Source organism: Neomonachus schauinslandi, chromosome 4 (assembly GCF_002201575.2).
Source record: "Neomonachus schauinslandi chromosome 4, ASM220157v2, whole genome shotgun sequence".
In the NCBI taxonomy this organism is placed as follows: domain Eukaryota; kingdom Metazoa; phylum Chordata; class Mammalia; order Carnivora; family Phocidae; genus Neomonachus; species Neomonachus schauinslandi.
In genome coordinates this window covers 5,799,286-5,812,778 of record NC_058406.1, presented here as the reverse complement: position 1 = coordinate 5,812,778, position 13,493 = coordinate 5,799,286, and the positions used below count along the sequence as shown (strand labels likewise).

Genomic DNA, 13,493 nt, shown 5'->3' with positions numbered 1-13,493 from the left:
CATCATTCAGTCAACCAATTCTTTAGACTTTTTAAAAACTTTTAATTTTTTAGATTCACAGGAAGTTGCAAGATACTACACACTGCTCCTATGTGCCATTCACTCACTTCTCCCGTTGTGTATAAGTCTAGTATAACATCAGAACCTGGATACAACATTAGTAAAACGTGTGTGTGCAGTCAGTCAGTGTAGCTTTATGTGACCAGCGCCATCGTTGTGTCTGTTGCCATATAGACCTCTCACTCCCTCACCTCTCTACCCATCCCCCATTCCTAACACCTGGCAACCACTAATCTGTTCTGTTTCTATAATTTTGTTATTTTGGCAATGTTATATAAATTAGATGTTAACTTTGATAGGTTTTCTCATTTAAAAAAAATTTTTTTTAGAGAGAGGGAGAGAGAATATGCACTTGCGAGGTGGGGGTGGGGCAGAGGGAGAAAGGAGAGAGAGAATCTTAAGCAGGCTTCAGGCTCCACACTCAGTGCAGAGCCCAATTTGGGGGTTAATCTCCCGACCCTGAGATCATGACCTGAGCTGAAATCAAGAGTCGGACGCTTAACCAACTGAGCCACCCAGGTGCCCCTGTAGGTTTTCTCTTTTAACATGATTTTCAAGCTAAAAAGAAACTCTTTCTGATAATTCTGTCTTTGATGCTTGAAATGAAGATAAGGATATGGTTTCTCATACTTGTTCTATTTGTAATTCTGTTATTTTGGTTCAGTAACTTAATCTCTCTGCCATGTAGGAGTTCTGACTTTGGAGTCAACTAAACTTGAGTTTGAATCCTGGTTTTTTCTTCCCACTTGTTAGCTGTGTAATCTTGGGCAGTTTCATAACTCTCTCTCATCTTCAGTTTCCTTGTCTGGATAAGTAATAATAGCACCTTCCTTATAGGGTCATCCTTAAGATTAGATAAGAAAATATGTGGAATTTGCTTAGCTTAAAATGCCTGGTACATAGTAAATGTTCACCATATATGTTTCTTAATATTAGAATTAGTACTGTCATTATTATCTATAACGTGGAGATACTGCTTCATAGGGTTGTCACAGAATAATGAAATCATATACCTGGCACAAATAGTACTTAGTAAGTGATAACTAGTATTACTATTTTGCTGGTGTTCGTAATGCAACTGCAGGATATCTGAATTTAAGATAATGTAGGTGAAAACCCTGAGGCAAGGACAAGGGTGTACATAGATTTGTCCTGCATTATCCTGGGACATGACTTCCATCTTTGATTTCTTATTTTGTATGTGGTATCCTTTATCCGACCTCACTGGGATTTACACTGTCCTTGGTCTGGATTTTCCTTCCTTAATTGATGGCCATCCTGTTTTTGCCCAGACCTACTGTATTAATTAAGCAACACTGTACATCAAGCAGAAACCTCTTCAGTAGCTGTGTTGTTTCACATGTAAGATAGAATAAGATCTGTATTTCTGGGACTGTCACTATTAATGCTTTCATTAATATCAAAATTTGAATTAAATGAATGCATAGAAATGAGACTGTAGAGCACCTAGAACAGTAGAAAAGTACTTACATGCTAACTATCGTCATTACTAATTGAAGGATAACCTGGTATCCAATATTTTCCTTCTTTTTTTTTTTTTAAGATTTTATTTATTGGGGCGCCTGGGTGACTCAGTCGTTGAGTGTCTGCCTTCGGCTCAGGTCATGATCCCAGGGTCCTGGGATTGAGCCCCGCATCGGGCTCCCTGCTCTGCGGGGAGCCTGCTTCTCCCTCTCACACTCCCCCTGCTTGTGTTCCCTCTCTCGCTGTGTCTCTTCTCTATGTCAAATAAATAAATAAAATCTTTAAAAAAAAAAAAACTGATATTAAGGGGCGCCTGGGTGGCTCAGTCAGTTAAGCGGCTGCCTTCGGCGCAGGTCATGATCCCAGGGTCCTGGGATCGAGCCCCGCATCGGGCTCCCTGCTCCGCGGGAAGCCTGCTTCTCCCTCTCCCACTCCCCCTGCTTGTGTTCCCTCTCTCGCTGTGTCTCGCTCTGTCAAATACATAAATAAAATCTTAAAAAAAAAAAAAAAGATTTTATTTATTTACTTGGCAGAGAAAGACCCAGGACCCTGGGATCATGACCTGCGCCGAAGGCAGCCGCTTAACTGACTGAGCCACCCAGGCGCCCCTCCAATATTTTCCTTCTAATTTATGCATGACTTTACAAAAATCACGTCCAGGTAGAAGGACCCATTTAAAGGCCAAGACAGACTAATGGATTTTTAACGTAAAAGAGTCCAAAAAGATCATAGATAAGGTTTTAGATTCACATTGTGTAAAAACCTTTAAGAAATGACCACTTTGTTGAGTTTTGGGGTAGTATCAAAAATAATATCCATAATTGCCAAAAAGACTTAAAATATTCTTCCCATTTCCAATTATTATCTTTGTGAGACCAGGTTTTCTTCATATACTCTAACTGAAATAACATATTGCTGGGCATGTGGGTGGCTCAGTAGGTTAAGTGTCCGACTCTTGGTTTCGGCTCAGGTCATCATCTCAGGGTTGTGGGATCAAGCCTCACGTCAAACTCTGCGTTCAGTGAGGAATCTGCTTGAGATTCTCTCTCCCCTCCCACCCTTCTTCCCCTCCACCTGTTTGCAGTGTTTCTGTCTGCCTCTCAAATAAATGAATAAAATCTTAATTAAGAAAAATAACTTATTGTAACAGATTGAATGTAGAAGCAGATATGAGAATCTGGCTGTCTTCTGTTAAGTCGTGGATTAGATTTGCAGAAATGCAAAACAGTGCCTCTGTTTTCATTAAGTTTTTTTCTGGTTTAAATACAGTTATTTTTTATAAAAATAAATGATACATGTTCATATGTAATAGCCTTAACTGCTATTTAAAAAATTTTTTTTGAAATTTCTCAAAAACCTAACTTCCTTAGAATGCTCAGTAATTTAAAGACCGTAAAGAATTTCTGAGACCAAAAGTTTGGAAATTGCTGTGTTAAGTAAAAGGAAATACGTACTGGTCAGCATGTGATTATTAAGAGTGTTTTCTACAGGCTGTTGATACTCCTTTTAAATAATAATTGCTGGTGATTTTTGTCAAGTTTTACAAGTTGGTAATCTAGAAGTATTCTTGCCACTAAGGAACTTTAAATTTGTCCTGAATGCATAAAAATGCCAGGCGGGGAGCGTATTAGATTTTGGGGACACACAAGATGGGTATCCGTTCTTGTACTCTAGAAGCCTGTAGTCCGTCCCATAGTGGGTGGGGTGGTAGGAAATGTCCAAATGAGTCTTGGCAGAGTGTCATTCTCTGATAGGGCGCTTTGGACCACGAGAGGAGCTTGCAGGAAGAAGGGGGCAGTGAGGCAGCAGGGGATGAACATGTAGTTTAATGTAGAGTTTGGATGCTGTCAGAAGAGGGAGGGGAGATGGTGATTGTTTGGTGGATCGCAGATGTGGCTGGGTACTGGCTATTTCCCACAAAGCTTACTTCTTGTCGCTCATCTTCATTTCATATGCTGACAGTTTTTCTGTCAGATGCATCCAGTTCTCTCTAATGGGGCATGTTGCTATCTTTATCTTGGACCTAAAAAAAACATTTCCACCATTACATATATTCTATATCCAGGAGTTCCTGGAAATGGTAGGCCAGTGCCATTGTCTGCTTGCCTTGGATCCTAATCCTCCTCCAAAATAATTTTGTTGTATTTCTTGCTATAAGAAACCCTAATATTTAAAAGTTGCATATGATTAAGAAATAATTTTGTTATAATATTGATTTTTAAATTTTCAAAGGTTATTTTATTTTGGGCTTTTAAAACTACTAACCTTGTTAGTACCCATCATTGATAGAAACAAAGACGAGAGAAACAATTTCCAATTTAGGCTCTTAAGATCCTCAGTACACTTGTTGGTCTCACTTGTATAGTTATTAACCTATTTTATGCAAACCAGTGGGATCTAAGATATTTGGTGTTTGTTTTATTATTGTGGCACATTTTTGAGCTAAATATGATAATACTGGCTTATGAAGATATTAAAAGAAGAAACAAAAAATAAACCACACAAAAAATAAAAAAGGAAAAAGACTAAAATAAAAACAGACCAGGAATGTTTGTTCTAGAATTATCAAGGACTTAGCAGTGCGTGTGTAGCAGTGAAGGGGAAATGCTTTCATAGGCATCCACTTGAGAACCTTAGCATAGTATAGACCTTCTAGAAGAACCTGGAAGTTGAGCTGTGGGCACAAGTTACTGGATGGGCTGCAGCTGAAACCTTCTCAGATGACACATTTTGGCTAGACCTGCTTGTAGGCAGGCAAGCGTTTGGAAACTATTTAGAGATACAGGGGAGAGCTTTTGGCAGCTAGTTTTGCTCATAGCTAGTTATGAAACAGAAAGGAACGAGTTGGAAGGGAAATGGTCAGTAACACTGACTGCTTGTTTTTCTTAAAGTACTCATGATTAAAATAGCCTCCTGGCCTGTTTGATTCCTCTCAGACCTCCTAAAACAGCATGTCGTTCCTACATGAACCTACTAGAACACTCCATCTTTTGGCTTGTTTTTCAACATGCCATTCCCCTAGTGGGGAAATGAAGGTGCTTTGTACATTAAGGACTGTACTTACGCAACCTTTTCTCCCACCGTGTCCTGTCCCACCTCTGCAGGGTTTTATTCCCTCCTTGGGAAGTCCTGTTTTGCCCTGCTGATGGGCTCCCCTTCAGAGGTTTCTTTGGAAATTAACCACTGCATGCACTGTTGTCTCCCTGTGAAGCCTGCCTAATTTTGATCATTTCCCTTGGCATTTTTGTATTCTGTTTCTCCTGAGATGTTTTGTGCTTTCCAGTGTAGTGATTGGAACTGTTCTGGTGTTTTGGGGATGGATGATACTTCCCTGGGTAGTTGGAGTGTAAGCTCCTTAAGAACTGGGCCACATCTTTCCTTTCCGAGTCTTCTCCCTTCCTTTGTTATATCTACTGCCCACTTTCTCCAAATAAGACTCTTCCTGAGAGAAACCGTTGGGTCAAAAGAAAAAAGTATTAGACCTGAAGGAAATAATCATTTTCCAGAATTCATTTTAACAACTTCACACATAATGTTAGGGTTATCAACTCTGTGGAGGACAAACACGAGACCGTGTGGCATCTCCGGTGCTTTGCTGCTTTGTTATACTCTGCAGCACAGTGAAGTCTACCAGTCACCATCGGCAGCTCTCACCATGTAAAAGCCCTCTCTCCCCAGCACTGCTGGAGATTCAAAGGTGGCTGTGCAACACAATAGACTTGTCCCTGGGCACGGAAAGGGTGGCCTGAGATCGCCCACAGTTAGTCACGACTCAGAGTTGAGATAACCAGGAGTTGGGAACGAAGCCCCGGGAGGGCAGGGACTGTATTTCTTTGTCCGTCACCATATACCTTGTGAGTACCCTGTGCAAGGCCTGGGACAAAAAAGTCAACAAGCATTTCATGAAGGAGTGAAAGGGGAAGGCAATCCACACTTTGGGGAGTTGTGGGGTGAAATGGGAAGGAGATCAGGAAAGGCTTTACAGAAACAGTGGCTTCTAAAAGGAACCTGGGATGGCTAGGATTTGAAGCAAGAGAGGGTGAGCTTTGCAAGTGCAGTAGGAATGACACAGACAGAAACAAGATGAAGTCTTCCACCTCCTAGATCTTCTGGGCTCATCCCCACACCTTTTTCATCTCTGCTTTTTTTTTTTTTTTTTTGCTTTTATTAAGAAGGCCTTTTCTGGGACATGACTGGATGGCTCAGTCAGTTGGGCATCCAACTCTTGATTTTGGCTGAGGTCATAGTTCTTGGGGTCAGGAGATCGAGCCCCTCATCGGGCTCTGTGCTGGGCATGGGGTCTGCTTGTGATCCTCTCTCTGCCTTTCTCTCTGCCCCTCGCCACCCCCCCCGCCCCGCCCTTGGCCCAAAGGCCTTTCCTAACTATCTTGTATAAAGAACTGTGAAAATATTTCATCATTTACCATCTCCTTAATTCTTTGGCCCTTTTATCATCTGATCTACTTTTTGTTTCTTTGTTTTGTACCCAGATAAGAATATAAGTTCTAATAAGGTAGGGGTATTGTGTTTCTCATTACTTTATCCCCAACACCTAGGACAGTTTTGAGTGTACAGTAGGTACTTAATAAATATTTGTTGAATGAATGAATGACCCCGTGTGTGTGCTAGGAACCATAGTTCTCTTGTTTATCTTTTAATAAGGTTTACAGTAGGGCGTGTGAAATGTTTTGAAAAGAAGAAACCTGTACTGGGATTGTTCTGTTGGAACGTAACTCTCTGAGGTCTGAAGAACCGTGGTATGGGTACTCACGACAGGAAGCTGCAGGAATGGGGCTTTTAGAGGAAAGAGATTTTAGAGATGTGTATGGGGGGTGGGGGAGTGTGCATGTACAGGGCAACGCTAGAAATAGTGGGGAACTTATCCCTCATTTATTTGAAGTGAATTGTTTGTCTTGAAAAAAATGTGTGAATGTTTATGCCAGGACTATATGGTGCTAACCTGATCTGCTCTTTTCATGACAGGAGGCTGAACAGCACCCAGGGGGAAATTCGTGTTGGTCCTAGCCATCAGGTAAAGCAAATTTTAGTAGCTTCTCCAATAGGGTTTTATTTCTTATTATTCTGCTGGCCCTTTATTCTGTTAAGCAGCAATTTAGAATCATTGTTATGTTTTAGGGAATTTTATATAAATGCAGGGTTCTTTTTCCCCTGATCACTGCATACTTCTTAAAAATTAAAACTTTTAAAAATGTAAAATTTACCATTCTAAACAATTTTAGGTGTACAGCTCAGTGGTTTTAGGTACATTCGTATTGTTGTGCAACCATCACCACCATCCACCTCCAGAACTTTTTTATCTTCCCAGACTGAAACTCTGTCCCCGTTAAACACTAACTCCCCATTTCCTCTCCCCAAGCCCATGGCAACCCCTCTTCTCCTTTGTCTCTGTATATCTGACTCCTCTAGGTTTTTCGTATCAGTGGAATTGCACAGTATTTGTCCTTCCATCTGGCTTATTTTACTTAACATAAAACCGTCAGGGTGCCGCCATGTTGTATCACATACCAACTTTAATTTCTTTTTAAGGCTACCACATTTCATGTACACATTCATTCATTTATGGACATTTGGTCACTACATACTTGAATTGTAAGTTTTAAAAAGCCCCTGCCCTTCAGAAGAGGCGGGATGCTTAGGCTCTTTGTCGGTCAGCAGCTTGTTGTGTTGTGACCTGTGTCCTCTCATGCTTTATTCAGTTTACTAAGACTCTTAGTGCCCTCTTTGCCCCCCCCCCATATCTCTGTATCAGGATGCTTTGACAGGCAGGGCTAGAGAACTCTGGCTGCCTGTGGCTCTTTATGATCTCACGTTCCATCACATCCTGGTCAGACAGGACCAGGGCTCTGCTCAGCTTCTGTACAGTTCTCTTGGTGCCTAGCTGTCCCCTCACGGCTGCCTTCTCTTTTAGGTGGTAGCTGAATTTTACTGATTCTAAGATGTACTTCTTCCCTTCACATTTGATTATCTCTGGCATCAGACTTCATTGTACATTCTGTAGTGTGATCATAATTTAATTGGCAGCATTTCTCCTTTCTAAATGCACTAAAATATTAGTGGATCTTACCTTGAATGAATTATAGCAGATGTTGAGAGCAGGAAAAGGGATCATCCTTCTTTTCCCCTTAAGAGCAAGGAACAGTCTTCCAGAAGGTCTCTAGTAGTCTCTATATGTCATTGCCATGGATCGAGTCACTGTCCATTTTTAAACTGTGAGGAAAGTGGGTCTAGTGTGATTGGCATGGGCTATCATTTGAGTGAGCCATAGGGCCATCACATAGTACAGATGTGAGACACAGACAACTGTTTGTAAGGATATTGAGGTTTAGTAGTTCATTTTTCTGTCTGGATTTTGAGCATTCCTTGTATGCCATTCATATTTTTAAGAACCTATTTTAACTCTGTGATAAGAAAGAAATTAAGAAGTGAAGGAATATTAAAACCAAAACGTAGAAACCATCAGGGGCATCCAATTTCTAGAAGGCATGTCTCATCTCAGGACTAGGATTATAACTGAGACAGACAAAAAGAAGCTGCAAGAAGACATCCTCCTTAATGCCTGCCTTGTTCAAGTAGACCCTGGCCTTGGTGTGGCCTAGGAGGTGGGTCTGACTGCCACCAGCTGTATGTTCTGTGTCTTCAGGCCTAGCAGTTGCAGTTTAATCAGGGAATCCAGTACTAACCTGGTACCACTGGACTACCTGTCCCTCTCTCTGCTCTCTCGCCACTGTATTTTCCCACCCATTTTTCCTTCCTCTTTGTGTCTTGAGATCTTTGTACTAAACTTTATTTTACTGATTTTTTTTTTCCTTGCCGTAATAGAAAAAGTGGTGGGTTTTTTCTTTTTTTGTTTGTTTGTTTAGAATTCTCACTTCCCTTTAATCACTGAATTTCAGTTTTTACGAATAATCTTAGGACAATTCAGGTAACTAAGGTTTGGGGAGGGAAAACAGTTCTCGTACATGAAGAACTAGACATGCTCAGTTCTGTAAATAACTCTGTTGGCTTCGATTAACAAACATTTTCACAGAAACAAATTTTTTAAAGCCAAAGATCACTGCATTTATATTTACAAAAAAGCCATAAACAAATATCCACTTACCCTTTACTGGGAGAACTTAAGTCAATGTTTGAACATTAAGGCAGTGAGGATTCTAAAACAATGAAATTCTAAGTTAAGGCTTTATGTTTGTTTTGAAACCCATAGTCATAGGCCACTGTGACCAAGAAAAAGTGGTTCTTAAGTAAAAGATGCTTAAATTCTTGGAAAGGAACAGGTTTAGTATGCTTACATTCTTGTATACTTACATTTATTTTATATCAGATTCTAAATATATTCATTAGGCTTTATTTTAAAAAAGAAATGTTTTGGAGCACCAAATGTAACAGGACTTTTTTATGGATTGGCAATATTTTCCTTATTAAAATTTTAATTTTTTTTATTTGGTGCAATATTAACATTTGTAAAAATCAAGAAAGAATAGTAAAATAAATCCCCTTACCCTTATTAGTCAGCTTTCACACATATCAAGTTACGGTCAGACTTGTTTCATTTATTCTCCTTCACACCTCTCCAACCATTGTTTTGAAATAAATCACAAATCTATCATTTATTTGTTAATATCCCAAAGATAGAGCTCTTTCAGAAAACAAAGTCACAATATGTAATACCTAATAAAAATTAGCAATTTCTTAAGTACCCCTTGGTCCAGATTTCCCTAAATACCTCTTTTTTTTTTTTTATAGTTCAGATTGGAATCTAAATAAGAGCCATGCATTGACAATTGGTTAATAGGTCTCTTAAATCTCTTTTAACTCATATGTTGTTCTCATTTTTTCCCCTTCTCTCAATATATGTATTGAAGAAGGTGAGTGTTTTGTCCATTAGGGTGTCCCATAGTCTGGATTTGGCTGATTTCATCTTTATGTGTGATTAGACTTATTCCCTTGTCCTTGGCATATCTTGAAAATTAGTGGTTAAATCTAGAAGTGTAATATCATCCTAGTTCAGTCCTCTGCGCCTGGCATGGGTGGTGCTATGTAGTCGACCAGGAAGTATGTGTGTCCTTGTAATGCTGATTTGCAGCCATGGCTTATTACTTAGAACCACCCTTTAAAATGGTGATACTCTGTCATTCCTTCATTTATTAGGTGAATAAAGGAAGCTCTCCCTTTACCACCAACTATTTGATTATCAGAAGCACAGAGGAAAGGCAAGATAAATGCTCAATTCCTTCCTTCTGTTCACCAGTTTTCAAAAATAATAGGTTGGTTTCCCAGCATCTTCAGCAGTCACCAGTGGATTTTAAATTATTTGTTATCCGCTAACCAGTTGAACTTATTCTTACTGATGATTAAATTATCCTTTTGGGACTGGTAGGATGCCTCTTCCTGCCATCTTCTGTGTCCTTTTGACTAGACGGACCCCAGGGATTTTTGGTAGGGTTCTTTTAACTGGTATGACATGATTTTAATGTTTCATCTTGTATATTCCCTGCCGTTGATCTAGAATTAAACTTTTCTCATAGGAGCCCTTATTGTTTTATTGGGAAGTGACATTTTTTGACTGGGTGCTGGGTGTTCATTGTTACTAGGTTGGTTACTCTTCCTAGGCCTTTTCAGGGAACAGGTTAGGAAATATGGGCCTCCCCCCTTTTTTTGAAGATAAAATATTGCAGATTCTTTCTAATTCCAATTCAGATTTTTATCTGGGTTTTATATTTAATCCTATCTTTCTTTCCTTTTATATCTGTATCTTTTCCCCATGTCTCAAATCCCATTTTCAGATGACTCCAATGTAATTATTCATTTGCTTTAATCCCATAATACATGTATAATAGTGCAGAATAATAGTACTTAACACTGCTACAAATAATACGGTTATTGAAAACCGCTTACTATTAAAATTTTTTTGTTGTTGTTCTTAGAATATATCCCACTAGGGCTTTATAGGCAAATTAATGTGTGTTTTAAAGTTAGTTGAAATAATTCCTAGAGAGGAACCAACTCACTATATAGTTAGTGCATTTATTTCCCTTTGCTTTAGGGTTTTTAAGAGATTGTTGTTCTTTAAATTTCATTTTGTTTTTATAGTTACATAAAGTTATTCACATAACTCTAAAGTCAAACATACAAAGGAAGAAGTGTGCTCAAAGAAGTCTGCTATCTCTGTCCCTTCCACATTTTCCTTCTCTCCCTGATGGATAATTGTTGTTTTGATTTATCCTTATTTTTATTCCCCAACCCTCTGTTCTTAGATAAGTGGTAGCATGATATACACATTTTACCGACTTCCGTTTATCTTTTAACAATGTATCCTGCTGTTCGCTCCGTAGCAGTGTGTAGAGTGACTCCTCATTTCCTTCTCCCATTTCATGGAACTCCATTGCGGGGATGGAATAGTTCATTCTTCCAGTTCCTATTGTTGGGCATTTAAGTTGCTTCCAGTTATGTGCTATTACAGGTAATGCTGTAGTGAATGGCCTGAGCATACAGATTTTTATATTTTTGCCAACGTATCTTTGAAATATATTCCCAGAAGGGGGATGCCTGGCTTAAAGGGCAGGTGCACGTGGAAATGTGAGGACATTACAAAATGCCCCTCTGTAGACATCGTACCATTTTTGCCTTTGTGCTAGCAGCTCACTCAAGTGCTAATACAATAAGAGTCTTGTATATTGTCACACTTCGGGATTTATGTCATTCTGACAGATGAGAAATTGTATTTCAGTGTCATTGATTTGCCTTTTTCTCATCAGCAAGTTTGACCATGTTTTCCTATCGTTAAGAGCCATTTGCATTTCTTTTTCTATAAACTATCTAACTATATTTCCAGCTTATTTTTCTCTTGACCGGGGAGGATTTGTCCTCTACCACAGTAATAGTACTTTTTAACTAATTTAACAAACAGCCATTGGAGAGCTACTATACCAGGTACTGTACTTGGTGCTGGGGAAGCAGAACTCGGTACAAAGGTCAAAAAAGGCCTTTTGATGCAAGTATCTCTTGTGTTTTAAATTTTATTCCAATATGGTTACTGTGTCTTAAGCAGACCTCAATTCTGCTTAATTGAGGCACCCAGTTAAATGTTATAAAAGTCAATACTAAATTAAAGAAGAGCATCCTTGTTTGGAGAAAGTCGGTGCTTGGTACACATTTAGAGGTATCAGAGATCTCCTGTGAGGCAGACTGGGAGCCCTAAGACCCCATGGTCTGCTAATGTTTTGTTTTGCCACAAGATTGTTTTAAAAAATCAAATTTCTGGACTTTGGAAAAAAATCAGTCGGACATACAAGTACTGCTTCTCATTCCTGCTTGGTTGCTTTTCCTGGACAGCGCAGCACTCTCTCCATTACACCCTGGTTCCCTTCACTCCTTAGCACCTGATACCTCTGTGCCCAGGACAGGAGCCACTGTCCACGAGTGGCTGTGAGCACTTGAAATGTGGCTAGGCCAGACTGGGAGGTAGTGTTTTACGTCCTGCGATTACTAGAGTGTTTAAAATGAAATATATAGCTCTCATTTTATTTCTGTTGGACAGTGCTGCCTTATCCTCTCCTTGCTTCGTTTAATTTTTTTGCCTGGTTTCTGTGGACACTGGAGCTTTTTAACTGTAGCTCTTAGTTTAAAATATTTGACAGATGTATCCGTGTTCATCATCTGAGACAATAGGAACATGTGTGTTTTGCAGATGCTTTGCTTTATAGGCCCCTGATGGTTGTGGTAGTCGTAGTACATGCTTGGCTCTTGCTCTGCCCCGCAGAGTAAGGATGGGAACATGCCAGGGGTATTTGGATCTCTAACCCAGAGGTGACTTAGAATCTTGGTTGTTGAGCACTGTCGTTCAAATGTTTTTTAAAAAGTTTATTGAGGTGTACTTGATATACAGTGAACTTGTTCATATCTTAATGTACACTGTTGGGTCTGCTGTAACAGTTCATATCAAGGTGCAGCATTTCTCTTGTCTCTGAAACTCTTTCCTGTCCCTTCACAAGCAGTCTACTCCTCCTGAAGCTACTGCTGGTCTGATTTCTGATACCATCATTTAGTTCAACTGTGTTTTTAATGTTAACTCCCAATTCTGTGTCTTTTTTTTATGTTTACCTTGATAGTACTGTAGTTACTGACTCTCGAGAGTAGCTTAACTTAATAGGATAGCTCGTTTGGTATTTTAGCAAATATCCTTAGGTGAGGTTTCATTATTTTTATCTGTCTCTTTGTAAACTTGTTATATTGGAAATGTGTGTGTTTTTCCCTTCTTTATCAAGGAACTGTTCTGTCCTGAGGGGTTTCCCCCCCCCCAATTTCTTTTATTCACATGCATCCATTTTTGTTTTACTCTTTGGATCATGCTGGCACTGGTTTATTTTGACACTGTTTGCTGCTCCTTAAGTAGAGATTAAGCAGTCCATTGTGAAATCTTCTATGGTGAAATGATCCTGAAATGTGCTACAGCCTGGTTTTAGTGACTCACAGTTGTTTCTGTTATTTCGGTCCTGCCTGAAGAAAGAGGCTCAGTAACTAGTGCGTCTGTTCCCGGGGCCTTCCTGTTGAGGCAGCTCTTTAAATGCTCCTTGATTGTGACTTTTTCATCCCTGTCTTACAGGCCAAACTTCCTGAATTGCAACCGTTCCCTTCTCCAGATGGCGACACTGTGACCCAACATGAGGAACTGGTCTGGATGCCTGGAGTTAATGACTGTGACCTCCTTATGTACTTGAGGGCAGCAAGGTAATAGGAATTCTCCCCATTCTACCCTCTGAATTAGGCCATCTGAATTGATTAGGAGGCAATAAACTTTCTCCTTTCCCCTGAAATTTTATTTATACATTGAACATTCTCTCACTTTATGTTTTCTTATACCCTCTGTAATCAGAGCTCTGAGTTTTCATGTCAGAGAAAAAGTTTACCATGGTAAAGTCACTTTTTTC

At 39.6% G+C, this 13,493-nt stretch overlaps 1 protein-coding gene across 1 annotated transcript in view; it reads left to right on the top strand.

Annotated features, from left to right (window-relative positions):
• RERE (arginine-glutamic acid dipeptide repeats) overlaps positions 1-13,493 on the top strand; it is a 265,002-nt gene that overhangs the window by 127,920 nt on the left and 123,589 nt on the right. Inside the window, 2 exon segments of the mRNA XM_044914376.1 lie at positions 6,529-6,577; positions 13,169-13,293. Of these exon segments, the coding sequence (XP_044770311.1) occupies positions 6,529-6,577; positions 13,169-13,293 (174 nt within the window).